This window comes from Aulonocara sp. 'chitande type north' Nkhata Bay, linkage group LG4 (genome assembly GCF_057382095.1).
Source record: "Aulonocara sp. 'chitande type north' Nkhata Bay isolate Kocher_YH1m ecotype deep benthic linkage group LG4, A_spYH_male_GT1.1, whole genome shotgun sequence".
In the NCBI taxonomy this organism is placed as follows: Eukaryota; Metazoa; Chordata; class Actinopteri; order Cichliformes; family Cichlidae; genus Aulonocara; species Aulonocara sp. 'chitande type north' Nkhata Bay.
In genome coordinates, this window is record NC_141347.1 from 23,088,314 (window position 1) to 23,107,795 (window position 19,482).

Here is a 19,482-nt window from a genome sequence, read left to right on the forward strand (position 1 = left end):
AGTTTGAAATATTGATTTGCAATATTATAAATATGTATATACTGATGGGCAGAAGAAAACTTGAACAAAGCTCTAAAGCAGGGGTGCCCAATCCCAGTCCTCGAGAGCTACCGTCCTGCAGCTTTTAGATGCATCCTTGTTCCCACACACCTGAATCAAATGAATGGCTTGTTATCAGGCCTTTGCCAAACATGATGGCATGCTGAAGAGATCAAACCATTTGATTCAGCTGTGTTGGAGTAGGGATGCATCTAAAAGCTGCAGGATAGTAGCTCTCGAGGACCGGGATTGGGCACCCCTGCTCTAAAGCTATTAAGTGCCCACCCAGGCCCAGGCTGATCAAACGACATCACCTGAGTATGAAACAAAGTGCCCCACCTCTAACAGCTGCTCAGATGGCAGTTATTTATAGTAGCACCATATAATGTGATTGGCCATTAATTGGTGATTACCAATGCAATATTAAAATATATCATTATTATTTCTCCTACAATTCCATTCACATTGCATGTCAGTATAAAGCTTGTATTTGGTGTGAATAATAATTGTTAAACTAGGTATTACTGTAGAGTTTTTGACAGTACTCTCTCATTTCAGTCTCACATTAATTACATAACTCGCTCTGCATACTTTCACTTATGTAACATTAACCGACTTCGTCCCTTCCCACCCGGTATCCAGTAAGGGTCCTGGCTAGACCCCCCATGCTAAAACCAAGCCCTGGAATGGCACGGCTACGTCTGCAGCCAGTCCACAGCTCGGACACAAGCATTTAGTTCCCTACTCCCCATGCTGCTGCCATCCTTGTCCATAGTCTTATTACTTCTCTGATTGATTATTGCAACTCCCTCTTATTTGGTCTCCCTAATAAGTCCCTCCATAAACTTCAACTTCTTCAGAATCCTGCAGCTCGGGTCATAACTCATACTCCCTTAAGGGACCATATCACCCCAATTTTTCAGCAGCTTCACTGGTTACCCATACAAGCTACGATAAACTTAAAAATTTTAGTTCTCACATTTGAGTGCATCCACGACCTTAACACTCCTTATCTTTGTGATCTGCTTCATATCACCACTGTTTCCCGCTCTCTCAGATCTTCATCTGCCATTCATCTTGTTGTCCCTTCTGCTGGTCTTATCACAATGGGGAACAGAGCTTTCAGTCGCTCTGCTCTTTGGCTCTGGAACTCAATAGATTCCCTTCCCTTATTTAAGTCAGATTTTACTTGTTGACAAAATCTTGGTTGCTTTTTTATTTGTGGGGGGGGGGGGGTTTGTATTTTAATTTATTTTTAATCTATTTTAATCTACTGTTTTATTGATCTTTATCCATGTTTATCTTTTTCTCTTTGTAAGGTGACCTTGGGTTTTAGAAAGGCACCCTCAAATAAAATGAATTATTATTATCATCATCATCATTAGTAGTAGTAGTAGTAGTAGTATTAATATGCACAGCTTGTTAGGGACATGACAAAGGGAATTCCACACAAATAATTTTACCATATTCATTTATTAAGCACAAACAGAGGTAAAGCAGAAAAAACAACAACAACTATGTGCTTACCTATAAACAACAAGTGACTGAAACTAGAAATAACCACAAAAGCCACAAAAGCGGGAAAAAACAAAACAAAAACTAAATTGGGTGCCAGAAAAGCCCCAGCCTTCTTAGAGGAGGGGGAGGGTGGCCACCATCTTAAAAGAATATCACCTTACATAGGTTCCCAAACAGGTGAATTCCTTGTCTCGTAATAGATGGGAGGAGCCACTAATGATGACCTGAACAAAAGGAAATAAAACAGGCCCACCAAATAATAACAAGGCTTAAGGCCTCACAGGATGTAAAACTTATTTTTCATCGTAGGCCACATACAGCTCACTTCTATCACAGATGGGTCAAACCATAGAAACTCCAATTTCTGTCAATGTAACGATGTTTAAATACACATTTCTACACTATTATAGTGATTTCATAGTTCCAAAAACTGTAATGCAGACGTAGCCATGCCATAAGGAAAATCAGTGAAGGTACACACATCAGGGACAAGAGGAGACAAAAAAAAAAAAGACTTAAACTGGGCTCCTAACTGGGAGACCAGTTTGAGGACAGTAAAAAAACACCTTAGCACAAAAAAAGCACATGAATATTCACATGTACACCACGTAAGCACATGACATGCATTGGAGGCGTTTGGGATGGGTGAGGGTAGGTGAGTGCGTATCTGTGTCAGTGTACTTGTGTGTGTGTGTGTGTGTGTGCGTGTGTATGTGTATCCTGTGTTCAGCTTGAGAGACTGTCCTTTCACCTAGTTAAGCAAAAGTCAATAGTCCACAGCCTTTGCAGGAAATCAGAATTTTACAGTTGTTCTGACTACTCACAGCTCTACCCATAGCTTCGATCATAGCGGGTAGCCTTGTGGGGTTTATAACAACTGTCACTGCTTTCTTCAATTTCCAATAAACCAGGGCCAAGCCATCTCCGATCAGCAAGAATCCTGTTATAATGATTCCAAATAGGTAGATGTCTTCAATGTCCTCAGTCGAAAGTCCCGCCAGGCACACGACATGCCACTTCTCCTGCCATCGTGCCATCGGCAGGGAACGTCCCTCCAGGACGGTTGAACTCTTCCGAACCCAGGCTTTTCATCGAGAAGTGAGTGTCAATTGCATTTAGGGATCAGTTGATCAAATTCATAGTTCTTCTTTAGGTATTAGAGATGAGGACTGAGAGGCTCTTCTGGGGTTAGAGATAGACACGACCAGATAAAAGACACGAGAAGCCAAGCAGGAAAGATAAGGGAGGGAGAGGGAGAGAGATGCGTCCACCTCCATCAGAGCCAAAGCAAGCAAACAGAATCTATTGTCTATTAAAGACAAAAACACTGACATTTTTTAAAAACATTAACAACAATAATTTCATACTGAAGATAAAATCTTAGGATTTACCCAGTTATATTTCATCATCTGGAGTGCCTACAAGTAGATCATAATGTTTCTTCACCATCTTAAGCTCTGTTGAAACATCTGAAAAACAAAACTTTTTTTGAATTGTTTCCTCCCAGAGTGACACACATACGTAAATGTGTGGCTAAATGAATAATGAATAAATTTTTAAAAAAGATAAATAGACACCCTTATTGTTATCAGCAGCAAGATTGCAAAGATAAAGAGGAAAGGCAAACAATTTGAACCAATGTAATTACATCAAACTGTTTACCTGGGAGTAAGCACTCTTCATCCTTGAATGAAAGTCCAATAGATTCTTTCATAGTTTTCTCCAGAGTCCCCAAGACGTATACCTAATTTAAAAATGTAAAGTTTTTCATCACTTACCACAGACTAGGATATTGTGTTAAAGTTGTATTTAGAAGTTTCTCAGACTGGATTAAAAATATAAATGGAAACATACATTTCTGTATAAGTCTATTCCAGTTAAATACAGAAAAAGGCTTCAGGTGAGTTATGAGAAAATATGTTCATCATAATTCTTCATAAAACATGACAAACCATCAAATCGTGCAACTTCTCCAACATGGTGTTTTTTGCCTGTTCAAACATGTCCTTCTTTGAGTGCATGTGGTTTTTAATAGTCTCCCTCATGTTGTACAGTGTGTCTTCTCCTGTAAATGCTAAAGCCTCTACAAAAAGACAGAAAACTCTTCAGACTTTTTATGCTGAATAATAACAAACATAAATATCTGTTTAGGTGATAAGTTGTGAAGCTCTGATCTTATTTCTTACTCTTGTAGCCTTCTTCCATAATGTTCTCAACTGTCTCTGTCAGACTGCTGTAGACAATTTTCTTCTGCTTCTGGATGATTCTGTTTAATTTTGCCTTAATCTTTTCTTCCTGAGAGAAAAACATAAAGTATAGATGAACTTTACTTATTGTTTATCAATGGGCTAATGTATAAGAAAGTCTCATCTCTTACCTCTGTCTTGAGGAATCTGAGCTGTAGTTCAGCATTTTTGTACTTTTCAATCAGAGAATCAGTGTTAAGTGAAAATGTATTGATGACTCCGTTGAATGCTCCACAGTTTACTTCATTTCTAAAACAAGTAAACATTATGGTTTATAATGACAGAATTGGCAAGTTTACATGTTATGAATTACATATCTTGAATGATATTATGTGACTGTTTAGAACATGTTTTAATTACGGGAAGGTCTTTCTGAATTCTGCACCAATGCTGTCAATCAGACAGGAAGCCAACTTCATATTAAGGCTAATTGGTTTCCCTTTTTTTGGTTTGTAGACGCCACCATTCTCAATGACACACTTCCGTAAATTGTAAAAAGCACCACCATTCTTTCCCTGAAACACAAAAGAAAACTCAGAATTATTGCATTTTACCTTGTCATGTAAAATCTGCATGTATTTTAACTATGATTAAAAAACATACATCATATAAGAAGGATTTCTTAACACCATCATCAAGACATCTTTCAAAAGCCCTACAGGTGTCTTCCATTTCTTTTCTGACATTATCAAGTTGGAGGTTCATGTTTCTCTCAAGTTCTTCACACACCTCGCCTGTTTTACTATCCTGAAAAACATTTGAAGGAATAAAACCATGAAAACCACTTATTGTTTTTTTTAAAAAGATTAATGAAATTCAGTTGGTTTTAAAAGCCACTCTCCTGTAATAAGGACCTGAGAAGAAAAAATGGAGCATCAAAACCTTATGAATCAGTCAACCAATTAATAACTCATAGTTTAATAAATATAGCAAAACCAAAATTAGACACACAAACACAATTGATAAATCCCAACATGTAAGAGAATATTATTTTGTATCTTTTACTTGACCTTACCACTCCTCTGGAGTTGGCGTCTTGAATCAAAGACAGAATCCCGTGAGCTCGATTCACATAGTTTACTGTCTCTGAGTGACAGTCATTGAGATCTTGCAAAAATCTCTGAAGTTTGGGTATTTCTGTAAAATAAATTTCAATGTTACAATTTTACATTACGTACTTATTTGAAATTAAATAATTCTTTCAGTCAAGGCAAACTAAAAAAAACAAGTGCAATCCTATGGAGGACCAGGATTATCAAAATGAATGAATTAAAAATGCAATTAAATAATTAAATATATGTTTCATTATTTAATTAAAATTGGAATTAATTAATTAAATAAATATTTCAATAATCAATTAAATGTCCATTCATTACATTTAAAGCATTTATTTATTTCAAATTTTATTTTATTAATGACATATTTAATTAATTGTTTAATGATGTATTTATTTAATTCATTTTGGCACTCTTGGCCCTGCCTCTGTCTTCATGAATTTATTTTATCTGTCAGCCTCACCCATCAAAGTCAGGGGTCGGGGTTAACACTGCAACCGCTGCTTGTCTAACATCTGAATGGTTACAGTGCAAAGTAAGTCAAGACAGGTTGATCCTAAATAATTGACTGCTATGAAATGGTGATAGTGTGGACTTGGGGCAGCCAGGTATCCCAGAATGCATTTCAAAATACCCCGTTTTTCTGTCATAAACTCTACTTTTAATATTATTTTAGCTGAGAATTCAATGGCGTAATCTTCACGTATCAGGTCAGGTTGTCAACATAGAATATGTTTGCAAAAGTTACCTGGTTATCGTCACAGTTTAACGTGGGCACTGTTGCTTTATGTAACGTAATGTCGGAGCAATATTCTGCACAAGATAATCAAATGTATTTTTTTTTTCCTGAGCGCAGAGCTGCTGGAGCTTGTTTCCCTTGTTTCTCTGTAAAACGGGATTTACGGAGAGTGAAGGACACTTATAAAACTACAGAGCACCTCATAGGCGAACCCACTTTATCAGCAGCTGATATCGAATCACCGGCACACGGCTTTAATACCTCCGCTGAGTTTTAGCTCTCAGTGGAGGTTAAACAGCAGACATAATTTATTCAGGTTCTGTCTGTCAGGTCATGTTTACTTCACTGTTTCATTTACAACAGAGCAAATCTGATCGGCTCTGATTAAAGTTTTAGCTCTCACGTCTTTCGAATAGTCTGATAAAGATGATTTTCTGTAAAAGAATATCGATATGACCCCTGGCGTATATGACCGTTAGATTACTTTGATGCTGCCAACACTTTGTGCCTGCCCTGGGAAACCCTGGGTTAATTTAGAGAGCTGACAACCAGCTTCGTGTGAGCATTTATCCTGGTCCCAGTGTTAGGGTCAGTGATTCCAGAACACTGAAAAATATCCTGGATATGCTGATCTCGCTCTACTTAAAAAGTGCTTATGAAAAATTGATCAGGCAGTTAGACATAAATATGCTGACCAATGAATGCATGCAGGCTTTTGCTGCTGGGCTAAAAGGGCTAAAAGACAGCAGCTGGACTTCATTGTTTACCTTCATGGTTAATATTCATAATGAAAATATTAGTTGAACATTGTGAAGTCTGTATGTTTCAAAGTGTCTAACAAGCCTGGTACACTTAAACCTGACAGTTAATATATGAGGGAAACACCAACGCCGTTATCTCTTTTAAAAAAGATTATGCGTTTATGCACTGGTGACACTGATTATTGAATGTAAAAGTCAAAGTTCATCAGATTTATTTGCTCTCTCTCCTCCTTAAACATAATTTTAATGTTAGTTTTAATTCAGAATTGGCGACTGAAACAAGTGTGGCACCTAGGAACATCAGGAGATAAAGACCCGATAGATATAACCTTAGTAAAGGAAGTTGGTCTTCAACCTCCAGTCAGCTGGGGTTATGACAGCCATGACACACCAACCAGATATCTGAAGATTAAAACATTACATTCTTGGCTAAAAAAATATTTAAAGTGTATTTGGTGACACACAAACTGGGTTTTTCAAAGTACAGCTCGGTTAGTTTTTACATGTCCTTGTTGGCGCAGAGAAACGCCCACTTAAAGAATAGCCACCAGGCCACAGCTATGGTTTTGACTCGAACAACATTAACCCCGCCCCCTAAAGTTGATGGGTGAGACTGACAGCTAAAATAAAATTCATGAAGACAGTGCCAGGGCCAAGAGTGCCAAAATAAATGTAAGATATATATAATTAAATAATTAATTAAATGTGTCAATAATTAGCTGATCAAATGTCTAATTAATTAAATAAACGTTTGAATAAATAATTTATTACATGTTTTAAATATATGGTATATTTAATTAATCAATTTGGTCACTTCTGGCCCCCTATACATTTGAGTTATTTAGAAGGAGACTTCACCTACCAGTTTCTTCTGGACTTAAGTAGTTTTGTTTTAGGAACTCTTTGGAGCTCACTGTGAACACTTTGAAACTGTCATCATTGAAGTGTTTCTAGGGAAAATGTGATTTGATTTTAAAGCATTCTTGCAACTGTGGAGAGTCTTTGCATTAGATTTTCTGTCAGACTACAAAACTCACCCTAATTTTGCTTCGCTTGTTGAATTCTTTCTTTATTGCATCCGTGGCTTGCACGTTTCTTTCAGTGATTAGATCATGGACGTCAGCTGATGAACTAAAAGAAATGTAAATATATATATGTATATGTTCTGTACACCATCATCAGTTTGCAGGAGGTTGTGTGGTTTTGGCTTTCAGGTGGAGTTGTGGGAGACTCCCTTTGTGACCAAGCTGAGCTTTGCCTAGGTGGCTTTTGCACACTACTATTATTGTTATTAATCTTAAAGCATTATGAGACATGTCAGCAGGTTCTCGTTGGACCATGATTTCTTAGGAAGTTTCCTATAATCTCATAGATTTTGTACCCATACATAAAGCTACCATGATCCCATCATTGCATCTCTTTCTCCTCCTACTCCTGTTTTATTCTTCAGCCCCTCTTGCTGTTCCAAACCCTTGCCTGTGCCTCTCTTAAATAACTCAATTTCCTTCTGACCAGGCAATTCTCTGTTCATTACTCAGTCCACCTTATTTAGTAAACTTTATAAAATTGTCTCAGCATCTGAGACTCCCTTTGACCCAAATGTTCTGCATTCATTACAAAAAAGTCTCAACTCTGTGCTTTATCTCTCCTAGCTTGATTTTAAATGGAAACGCCGTGTAGTTGATCATCATGCAACATTAACTTACAGATCATCTGAATCATCAAGAAGATCAGACTTAGTGCAGATAAAATGAATTTGCTGACATTCGCCACCATTTCCAATCAGACTACTGACACTTTCCAGGATCTCCCAGGCCTCTTTCTCTGATGCTGCTCGGTTAATTTCAGTCACAATCCACACAGTAGAACAATCTCCAAGTATCTGAAAGGAGAATAACATGTCTCAGTGCTTCATCAAAAGATGACATTACTGTTTGTACAAGAATACAGTATAAGCAAAGAGCAGTAGATATGAATTACCCCTTTCCACATCTGATCTCTGCTCTTGTTGCAGTCACCATTTCCAGGAAGGTCCACAAGTGTGACATGCTGGAGAAGAGACTTGTTTGGCACCCTGACAGTCACACACTTCACTAGTGGCCAAAACCACTTTTTTCCTTCATTGCCTTCTTCTTGTTTTGAATCACTTCGTGTGTACTTGACAACTTTTGCACAGAGTTCATTAGCCTGCAATAAAAAACAAAAGTAAAGTAGTGCAGTTTAATTTCAGTCCTCAATGCAAGTGCTTTACAAAAACCATCAAAAAGTCAGTGACATAAAAGATGACAAAAGAACAATTAATTAAAGAAACTGGATCACTAAAGCTGGAGTAATTAGTTTTAAAGTTTAGCTTTAAATGATCAGATTGTGTACAAGTATGTCTATCACAGAAGTATGGGATAATGTAGCTTCCCCTTGTTTTATATTATACCAAGACAGTCCCCCACTCTGAGGGGTACTGAGGGGGAATTCAGGTAACGGTAATTTCTATGGAAATTGTTGCTTTGTTGAACTGTTTAAAACGATCAACCATTTGATAATTTAGAAAAAGGATCATTGCCAGCCACAATTAAAATGTATTTAAGAAGTTATTTAGGAAAAGTTTTATATTCTTTATAACTAGTATTGCTCTTAGCAGAAACAACTTTATGTGGGCATGTTGTATAGTTGTCCACAAATTTGAGACATTAAAAAGCTACTTTACACTGCTCCCTTATTTAAAAGGGGGCACCTCTGCGGGTAACTCAGCATGTTTTGATTGACAGAGTTGTACGCCCTTTTGCCTTTCCTGATGCAACTGGCTGTCAGACATTGACTTGCTAAAATTTCTGGCCCCTTTGATTCACTTTTTGCAAAAGGTGCTCAGTAGTGGATTTCTATGAATAAATTTAAAAGTCGTTAAAAATTTAACATGTGAAAAAGCCAACTATTTAATTAATTTTGCTGTATATATATGATAGATATAATGTAATATGAGAGTTTTTGTCTTACCGATTCACATGTCAAAATCTTCCTCTTGGATTGGAGAAATTCTGGAATTGCTTTGAAATATTTGCTCTTCATGAGGTTTTCAGAAGACTTTTGTTTCCATTCTTCTCCGTACACTGCTGACAGCTTTTCCACAGCATCATGATAATCATCATTATCTTCCATTTCGTGATCTCCATTTTTGCAAGAAAACTGATGAAATGACCACAACTCATCATTCCACTCCTAAAATAACATTTTTACATATTATTTATTGAGGCATGTACCCAGCCTTAAGCCCCCAGAACTGCACTGTAACACATGATTTAGTTTTAAGTAAAAATGAAACTTTTATAATTCAATTTACCTCTTTTGTGATGAACTCAATTTCTGCCTCATACTTTGAGCTGTAGGTGTTAGCTTCCAATTTAATCATGACTGAGGTGCAGGCATTGATACTTCCTGAGGGTAAAAGATTCTTCTCTTCAATAATGGCATTTATCAAAGAGCTCTTTCCAGCCCCAGTTTTACCAAAGACACCAACCAGCTCCCTCTTGTCTGTCTCCAAATCACTGATCTTTTTCCTGTTGAACAAGATTTTAAATATGGGTTAAACGATTCAGTCATGAAAACATTTTCAAATGTAATTAAAAAGGTTTAAAACAATATTTTGACATCACTAATGCATAAAAGAATAGTGATAGTCATTATAGTATATATGTCATTATAGAATATCCAAAGAATTATCATTAGACGTTTCAGTTTTAAACACTTATTCAGCTCATTGTTTATTGTTGTTTTGGTTCATAGCTTCATTGTTTATCAGAAAAAGTGCTGATGTTTCTATTATTAGCTATTGGATGACATTTTTTTTTAAGTCTAAGTGGGATACACATTAAAAGTCAGATGTTCAAACCATACAAATTATAGATGATTTAATGCAGTATCATTAAATCATCTATAATTTGTATGGTTTGAACATCTGTTGTTGTTAGTCAGAAGTAAAACTTAACCTCCGAAGACCCGAACTCTTTCATGGCATGCATTTTTAATTTCTCTTTGCTATTTGGGCTGATTGGGACCTGATGAATGTAAAAACAAAGAATTATCAGATTTTTTCTTTTTACCTGAGTTTTGTTTCTAAAAAATTGGGATCCACATATGAGGACATTCGTTTTAATTTTGATAGAACAGTGGCAGTATAATGTCCTCGTAAGTGGATATCAGGCCCTTGTAGAGCAAAATTTAGTATTTTGGTCTAGACAACCCAAATTGTGATGTCTACATATGTGGACGCCAGGTCCTAGGAGGTTAAAAATAGATAAAGAAACCAACATACCAAACAGACTGACACTAGAAATAAATGGTTGAATATTGAACCAAAAGGATTTGAGACGAAGCTAAAAAATAAACTGCTTTGTTTGTGAAACCTGCACATGGTCATGAGTGGAACCATGCACATATATTACAAAACGTAAAAAATTAAGGCCCATTCATTAAAAAATATGAAAATTAATACTCACTTCAAGAAAGCACAGAGTTTGTCTTGGTGATGTAGTCTGGCATGTGCAAATGTCATGATGCTTTTTGCATCAGACAGTATGACTGATTCTGTGGGGATGAAAGTAAAGAACTATTTAGCAGGACTTCTAAACTAGCATGTAGTCAATGTAAAGTCTCATAACAACAACAACAAAAAAACAACAAAAAATTTTGTTCACAAAATTCACAAAAAGTGTGAATTAGAGTATATCAGGAGCATAATGTGACAACTTACCGACAGACATTAATATATCATGCAACATGCTGACTGTTAAAATTTGATAGCAGCCCAAAGAAAAAGTAATTTCTAACACCAAAGCAGAAACTGACTGTGGCGGGTCGTGGGTGGCGGTGTTGCGACAGGGAAGGCATCATAATCACTCTTCGCTAGCTTAAGAATGGTGTAGGGTCCTGTAATATTGTTGTTGTTGTTGTGGGTATGTGTGGAAGTGTATTAGAACAGCAACCATAGATAAAAGTATGTTGAAGAACGTAGAATTGTGGTCACGTCATGCCTCATTCCTGCCACGCCGACATTTTATATTTTGGAAAAATTGTCCTGCACAGAAATTTAACCCTATAGTGGCTTCAACTGTAAAATTGTTCAGAAAGAGTTGTAAATACCTGCAAATCCCGGCACAGACAGACGTTGTCGCTTAGCTGGTGGTTGTAACCTGCTGGCGTCACTTTGAAGATCAGATTTTCTCTTTCCTGATTGGACAAAAACAAAAGAGAAAGAACAAAAAAAGTTTCTCTCAGCATTGAAAGTTGTTCTCAAAGTTTGATTGTACAAAATAGTGCTGCCTTTAAAACAGATTAATGAGATGCAATAAATAAGATGCATGTGTCTCACCTGTATCACTTGTGGATGGAAAGACCTGAGGATGAAATTTAGTTATACAGATAATTATTCAACCAGCAGATTGATGAAGAATAGATTATAATTACATTCCTGCTTAACATCTCATCCTGTGAGACTATTCTTTTTCCTAATTAAGTCTCAGTCACACTGACCTGTAGAGACGGTCGGTGAACCCCTACAGCAAGTTGTAGTTGCTAGGTTAAAATGTATATTAACCAACCCCCGATGAATTAAGTTTTTAGATTCAGTCTCTATCAGCCAGAGGATGGAGCTTTACTTTGTCTCAAGCAGTTGGCCCAAATGTCTGAAATTCAGTATAATCCTTACCTGAGCCAAATCAGCTGCTTCTTGCTCCTGTTTACACTGCAGATAAAAAGTGCAAAGCTGTGTACAATATTGAGCACTTAAACATGTATTAAAAATGTCATTTGTCATATAGACACAAAATCTTAAGGCAACAAAACAACACAATTGAAAAGAAATGACTGTTTCCTGATTTGAGTTTTGTTATTCCCACAATCAAAAGATTTTAAATCCAAATTAGTGAAGAATTAACAAAAATTCCACTACATACGGTATCTAGATAATTCAAACCTCTATGCACTAAAATAGAAATGATAGAAATTAATTACCTTTAACAGCCTGAGGTTCTTCTTTAATTTCACTCTTGGTCCAGCTTTTGTGATCACATGATCAATTTCTTCATCATCAAGATCATACAGACTTTCTGCATCAATTTCTTTATCTGCAGTTAAAGATAAAGTTGAAGAGATAAAGATTATTCTCAACTTGCTTCAGAAATTCTTGTTAAATGAGTGAAAGAGATGAATGCTCTTCAGTTTTAATTTAACTCACTTTTATGTCTAAAAACATTTTGTGCAGTATGGACAAAAATCTCAAGAATCTATGTTATCAGATGTTGTTTCAGAGTCAACAGATCACATCAGTATCAATATCTGTACTCATTAGGGATTCACGTTAATACTTTACCTTTAAATTTCTCCACCCACTCACTTAGCCCCCATTCAAGCAGTTTGTTTCTTACAAAATCATCCATGACGAAGAAATGAAACTGAAATATACAATTTAATATTTAACCAGACAGCACTGCTTTACAGATTAGATCTTTGTGATCAACTTCTCCTTTAATGCATATATAATCAGTGACACTGATATTAAATTAAAATTAAAAGTTCAAACTGCTCACCTTTTGTCGAAAGTAATGCTGGAAAAGGCTGCTGAGGGAGATGTGAGGGAAGCAATGAGACACAAACAGGGAACAGGCGGGAAAAATAAAAATCAAGCAAAAAGCAAAGTCCACAAACAGATACGATTAAAAACAAACTGGAACTGTGTGGCTCAGACTGCACAATTGCAACTGCTTCTATTCATATAATAGAAAGGCAAATCCAACATGAGTAAAGTGCCTGCAGGGAAAAGCAGAACTGATAACAGAGAAAAGCAGGAAGAGGTGGTGTTTGTGCAGAAGGGTGTGGCTGAAAGACAGGTAGCAACCTGCCAGACAGTGTTTTTTTTTGTCTTACACAACCCAAAGGGATAAAAGTTTACAAATGTTATGGGTTAAAAACAAGACAAAAACACTGTTTTATGTATACTTACAGTAAACTGGAAAACAAAACATTAAAAAAGAAGAAAAAAAAGTGGTCAACACAACAGACAGCTCAACATGTTAGGAATCTGCTCACTTGGATTTATATAGCGCTTTTCAAGGCACCCAAAGCACTTTACAATACCACTATTCATTCACTCTCACATTCATACACTGGTGGAGGCAGCTACAGTTGTAGCCACAGCTGCCCTGGGGCAGACTGACAGAAGCGAGGCTGCCATATCGCGCCATCGGCCCCTCTGGCCAACACCAGTAGGCAAGTAGGGTAAAGTGTCTTGCCCAAGGACACAACGACCAGGACAGAGAGCCCAGGGATCGAACCGGCGACCTTCCGGTTACAGATGCGATCCCCAACCCCCTGAGCCACGGTCATTATTTTATAATGATAAAAATAATAATAATTCAATTTTACTACAGCAAAAGAGACAAGAAAAAAGGGACTCGTCTAGTTGCAAAGAGAAAAATGTAGTACTTTTTAGTCTTTCCAGAAGCTGATGCTGTATGTCTAAGACCATGTCTGTAATATGGTGGCTCAGAGTTTCGTTTGAGAGTGGGATGGTCAGTAGCTTGTTTGCAGCAGCCTCTCCCATCAGCTCATGACACATATACAGTATACAGCAACGGGTAAAATCAGTTCAGTGCTTTGTTGGGTATCATTAGTCCACACTTTGCACACTGGGCTCTCAGGTCCGCCTCGTTTCCTCCGTTCACAAACACATACTTCAGGAAGTCAGGGTTAAACTTGCACAAAAATGTTGCCTTGTGGACGGGGGGTTGTCACTTTTATATTCATTTTTGCATTTTAAGAACTTCTCCATATATTTTGCTATTTATAAACAGCGGGCAGACTGTCTTCTTCTGGTTGCTTATTGAGGCTGATTAAACAACCCCCAACAAGTGGTGGGAAGCTGCATTGGAAGTGAAATTATTTTTAATGGACAGGGACACAGGTGTAAAATACCATTTTTTTTCCAGCCCTCAAAGTGTGGCTCATGGCCCAGTGGTTAAGAATCACAGACTTATGTGATGCAGTATCAGTTTATACTGTAAATAACTACAAGAGGGTGGACAGGGTATGCTTTGACACATTTGTGAATCATTCAGAAAAACTGAGAAAAAGGTTGATGAAAGATTGATATTTATTCTGGTTCTTCCCCCCCCCCTCAAAAAACAAAAAGAAAGCAAACAAACAAAAACAACAAAAAACAATTCAAATTCAGAAGGATTTCCATAAGAGTAATGGGAGTAAAGACTATTCAGAGACTTATTTCAATGACTTTAAGCATTGAAAAATGCCTTAGTGGAATAAAATAAACTTCTGGCTATAATATTATGAATATGGCTGTAAAACTGTAATGAAGAAGGTCAAATGTTTTTGTCAAATTTTTATAACTTATATTAACAACTGAACCTAAACAAAAATGATGGCATTTTAGGATACTCATACTGATAGGTTTGTAGCTTGAACCTATTCGCTGGAAAGTTGAAGACAATATAATTACACAGCAAGCAAGACACGAAGTAGGCAAAGTTCTTCATGTTCCTCGTGCACGGGAGAGAACCGGACAAACGCCGTTCCTTCGCTTGACCCCAGTTGCTCTCTCTGCTCCCCCGTAACACTGCTCTTTTATTGAGGTTACATGAATATGCATAGGTTCATTAACATATGACGTCTACATACAAACAAAGAGTACCTTTCCTGTGCGTTGTGTAAGTGTGTGTGTGTGTGTGTGTGTGGGGTCAGAGTGTGACCCCATAAATGACTTCCCTTAACCTGCTGGTCTGGAAAATCCAACAATCCATCTATATGTAAAAAGCACTTAGACTAAAACTGACATAGCTACGTTAATCCTACCGTAAAACATTAAAACAAGGTACGACCTCTTCCCATGCTCCCAGGATGTAGGTGTGCATTCCTGGAATGCATTCCTGGAATGCACACCAAGCCTTTGCAGCCTCCTAAAGATCACACATCCTATCACTACACAATTGATTATACACCTCTAAGCATATATGGTTAAATATTGCTAAGCATAAATGACAATCAACAATACAAAACCTAACACATGCTAAAAAAAAAGAAAAGAAAAGAATATTTCCTGAAATGTAGAATTTATTACAAAGGTAAATTGGGTTTAACATTTTAAGACAAGCTTTTAGAAATAATGTGATAATATATTTTTAATACAAAATATACTCAATTCTTTTGTGGGGAAGGAGTTAGTGCCTCAAATGGCACCGAGTACTTGGAAAGACCTGCATAACAACAAAAATGGCTGTTAGGTGTGACAGAGGTCAAATTCTGTTAACAACACACAATGTTGTCAAAATATCACAACAGATTCTGCTAATACTACTGCCAAAACAATGTTTATGTAATATTTTTTGTGAAGAATAAACATAGATGACAGGTCAGAAATGTTATTGGGAGCAAGAAACGTACAATTAAATAGCGTGACAAGAAGTATGAATGTGTCCTTGAAAAAAAACTTTTACAAATAAATCTATGACTATTGGTGTTTCTTATACACAAATCCATCTAATCCTAATTCCGATATTGTTTTCAAGAAAAACACCCTCTGCTGTGGCTCTAATGTATGAAAACCTGTCAAAAACACATATTTGAGTGTGAAAAGTTGAGATGAAAAACTACTTTTAATCTCATAATCAGACAATTAATTCCACAGTGAAAAGAACTCCTGAAATTGAGGGAAAAGATGGACACAATGTAGAGGGATAAAACTAGTCATGTAGCTACAGGACGGAGATGGAGCTACTTACCCTAACTGACCAATCCTGTCTCAAAGTTTACAAGATCAATTTTAGGATTCATTAGATTATAGTACTAAACATTTCAGAAATCCCTACCTCTAAATATTTGTAGGTAAATACAATTACAATTTTAATTTTAATTTTAGATAAAATACATTGATATTCCATTTAATTACAGGGGAACTACGCGTTAGGTATGGGCTGTATTATAAAGTGTTGCCATGTTTTTATCTTCTGTGTTAAGTAGACTGATTTTACATGTACTGAAATGTGTTATATAAATGTCATTGGCATCTGAATGAGCCATAACTAAATTCATAAAATAAAAACATTAAAATAGATTTGAAATATATGTAGAGTGATGTAATGTAAATCTCTTTCAGTTTTTCCTCAAACTGCTCTGTCAGCCTCAAGATTTGAATCATTAAAGATACAGACATTCTCAAAATCAAAGTCAAATGTCACCAAACAACTTTTAAATAGACCCAACAAAAACAACTGAAAATGATTGAGACAAAATCAATCAAAGATGGTTTTTTGATTTAATCAGCACTTCCTCTGGGAGAACCTGTATGTGTCCAGGTTTCTGCAGTTTCTATCCAGTCAGCAAATCTGAAACATCCAAAACTATCACGGTTCTGGGCCTGTGGCCCAGTGTTTTGATTCTATATTATTGTTTATTGGTCTGTTTTCCTTTGGATTCTTGGCTTATGACTGCTGGTGTTTTGGTTTCTGTTCTATATTTCTTAGCTTCTGTATTCCTTTGCCCCGTGAGTTTATGTTGTTTCCCAGTTTAGTTTAGTTTGCTTTGTAAGCTTGATTTCCTGTGCCAGCAAATAAAGCTGAGATCAAAGCTTTTGAGTTCATCCCTTGAGTCTGAGTCCTGCATTTTGGGTCCACCACTCCTGCTTGCCTGCCTGCCACACAGCCAACCATGACAAAAACAGAAAAGGAGGTTTAACAAAGAGCGATAACAAATGGAAACTTTGGTTTCCATTGGTTCCATTAAGGACAATTGTTTGAATTTAAAACATTTAATGTAATACTGATGATGACATTTAAGGATTTACCAAGTGATGTTTCATCGTCTGGAGTGGCTGCAAGTTGATCATAATATTTCTTCACCATCTCAAGCTCTGTTGAAACATCTGAAAAACAAAATATTTTTTTAATTGTTTCTCACCACAGTAACAGGTCACTCAGTAATTTAGAAGTTAATTAAAAAATAGATAGACAAAAAGGTAAACAGACTGTGCTATCAGGTGCAAGACTGTAAAGATAAAGTGAAAAGGAAGGAAGCATTATCAAATGTAATTACAGCAAACTATCCTGTTTACCTGGGAGTAAGCTCCCATCAGTTTTAAATGAACTTTCAATGGATTCCTTCATAATTTTCTCCAGAATCTCCAGGATGTTTACCTATTTTAGAAATTGTAATTACTTATCACAGATCAAAATGTGTTAAAGTCAAATACAATGACATTTAGAAGTTTCTCAAACTGCATTAAAAATATAAATTGAACATACATTTTTGTATAAGTCTATTCCAGCTAAACATAGAAAAAGCCTTTGCGTGAATTATAACAAAATATGGTAATCATATTTCTTCATAAAACGTGACAAACCATCAAACTGTGCAACTTCTCCAACATGGTATTTTTTGCCTGCTCAAACATGTCCTTCTTTGAGTGCACGTGGTTCTTAATAGTCTCCCTCATGCAGTACAGCATGCCTTCTCCTTCAAATTCTGCAGCCTCTACAATAAGACAGAAAACTCCAATCAGATTTCTCATGCCATATAGTGTTAAATACAACTATGTGTTTGTGGTAAGTAGTGATGCTCTGATCTTATTTCTTACTCTTGTAGCCTTCTTCCATAATGTCTTCAATTGTCTCTGTCAGACTGCTGTAGACTCTTTTCTTCTGTTTCCGCATCATTCTGTTCAGTTTTGCCTTAATTTTTTCTTCCTTAGAGAAAAAACATGAAATATGGATGAACATCATTTTAAAATCACATCAAGTCATAATACATTTTTTTCCTTTTACTGTCCATTAGTTTAGACAGGAAAGTTTCATCTCTTACCTCTGTCCTGAGAAATCTGAGCTGCAGTTCAGCACTTTTGTACTTTTCAATCAGAGAATCAGTGTTAAGAGAAAATTCATTGATGACTCCGTTGAATGCTCCACGTTCTGAGTCATTTCTAAAACATATAAACGTGGTTATTAATGGCAGAGTTGGCAAGTTTATATGTTATAAATTATCTTGAATAATATTATGTGACTGTTTAGAACTTGTCTTTTCTTACGGGAAGATCTCTCTGAATTTTTCATCAATGCTGTCGGTCAGACATGAAGCCAGCTTCATGTTAAGGTTTATTAGGGTCCCTTTTTTTGGTTTGTGCACGCCACCATTCTCAACAACACACTTCAGTACCCTGCAAAAACCATTGTTCTTTCCCTAAAACACGAAACAGAATTATTTAAACACATATTCATGTAAAATCTGTTGTTTTGTTACAACTAGATTTAAAATACATACACGATACAAGAAGTTCTTGAGTTTTTCTCCATATGAACCTTTGGATTTTTCAACGCCATCATTAAGACATTTTTCAAAAGCCGTAAAGGTCTCTTCCATTTCTTTTCGGACATTTTCAAGCTGGAGGTTCATGATTCTCTCAAGTTCTGCAAACACCTCGCCTTTTTTACTATCCTGAAAAATATTTGAAGTAATAAAGCCATAAAAACTACTTGTCGTTTCTTATAGGTTTTTGAATTCAGTTGGTTTTAAAAGTCACTCTTCTGTAATAAGAACCTGAGAAACTAAATATAACAGCAAAAATGCATGAGACAATTAATAACCCATAAATTAATTAAAAATAAATAAATAAATAAATAAATAAATAAGAAACACAAAGATAATTGATAAATCCCAACACGTAAGAGAATGTTGTTGTATATCTTTGACTTGACCTTACCACTCCTCTGGAGTTGGCTCCTTGAATCAAAGCAAGAATCCCATAAGCTCCACTCACATAGTTTACTATCTCAGAGTGACAGTCATTGAGAACTTGCAAAAATCCCTGAAGTTTGGTTATTTCTGTTAAGAAGAAATTTCAGTGCCACACTTTAACATTACACACTTTAATTCAAATTAAATAATTCTTCTTTCAGTCACAGCAAACTAAAACAACATGTGCATCAAGACTTCACCTACCAGTCTCTTCTGGACTTAGATGCTTCCCTTTTAGGAACTCTCTGGAGCTCACTGTGAACACTTTGAAACTGTCATCAGTGAAGTGTTTCTGGGGGGAAAATGATTTAATTTTAAAGCATCCTTACAACTGTGGA

General features: G+C 36.3%; 2 protein-coding genes across 8 annotated transcripts in view; both read right to left on the reverse strand.

Annotated features, from left to right (window-relative positions):
• Nucleotides 1-1,395: 1,395 nt before the first annotated feature.
• On the reverse strand, nucleotides 1,396-13,386 carry LOC147332584 (nuclear GTPase SLIP-GC-like). 2 transcript variants are annotated; one of them, XM_086289238.1, is made up of 22 exons: nucleotides 12,937-13,386; nucleotides 12,720-12,801; nucleotides 12,362-12,474; nucleotides 12,057-12,113; nucleotides 11,721-11,745; nucleotides 11,492-11,578; nucleotides 10,849-10,936; nucleotides 9,693-9,909; nucleotides 9,350-9,571; nucleotides 8,339-8,545; nucleotides 8,065-8,240; nucleotides 7,396-7,489; nucleotides 7,221-7,308; nucleotides 4,819-4,940; nucleotides 4,407-4,550; nucleotides 4,164-4,318; nucleotides 3,935-4,052; nucleotides 3,744-3,852; nucleotides 3,510-3,640; nucleotides 3,220-3,301; nucleotides 2,949-3,026; nucleotides 1,396-2,739 (listed from the first exon to the last, which is right to left on the reverse strand). In XM_086289238.1, exons 2-21 carry the CDS (start codon nucleotides 12,784-12,786, stop codon nucleotides 2,953-2,955), a joined length of 2,376 nt encoding a protein of 791 aa, XP_086145364.1. In that variant the 5' UTR covers nucleotides 12,787-12,801; nucleotides 12,937-13,386; the 3' UTR covers nucleotides 1,396-2,739; nucleotides 2,949-2,952. The 2 variants fall into 2 exon arrangements, with proteins under 2 accessions (XP_086145364.1, XP_086145365.1); XM_086289239.1 differs by having other exon boundaries at nucleotides 1,397-2,739; nucleotides 12,057-12,092; nucleotides 12,937-13,385.
• A 989-nt stretch (nucleotides 13,387-14,375) lies between these two features.
• LOC147332585 (nuclear GTPase SLIP-GC-like) overlaps nucleotides 14,376-19,482 on the reverse strand; it is a 144,018-nt gene continuing 138,911 nt past the window's right edge. For all 6 annotated transcript variants that reach the window (XM_086289226.1, XM_086289225.1, XM_086289224.1 and 3 more), the window contains 10 exons: nucleotides 19,349-19,436; nucleotides 19,110-19,231; nucleotides 18,671-18,844; nucleotides 18,438-18,589; nucleotides 18,215-18,332; nucleotides 17,991-18,099; nucleotides 17,757-17,887; nucleotides 17,469-17,550; nucleotides 17,202-17,279; nucleotides 14,376-17,048 (listed from right to left, as the gene is read on the reverse strand). In XM_086289226.1, coding sequence (XP_086145352.1) covers nucleotides 16,930-17,048; nucleotides 17,202-17,279; nucleotides 17,469-17,550; nucleotides 17,757-17,887; nucleotides 17,991-18,099; nucleotides 18,215-18,332; nucleotides 18,438-18,589; nucleotides 18,671-18,844; nucleotides 19,110-19,231; nucleotides 19,349-19,436 — 1,173 coding nt within the window. In that variant the 3' untranslated portion in view covers nucleotides 14,376-16,929. The remainder of the gene's footprint in view (nucleotides 17,049-17,201; nucleotides 17,280-17,468; nucleotides 17,551-17,756; nucleotides 17,888-17,990; nucleotides 18,100-18,214; nucleotides 18,333-18,437; nucleotides 18,590-18,670; nucleotides 18,845-19,109; nucleotides 19,232-19,348; nucleotides 19,437-19,482) is intronic.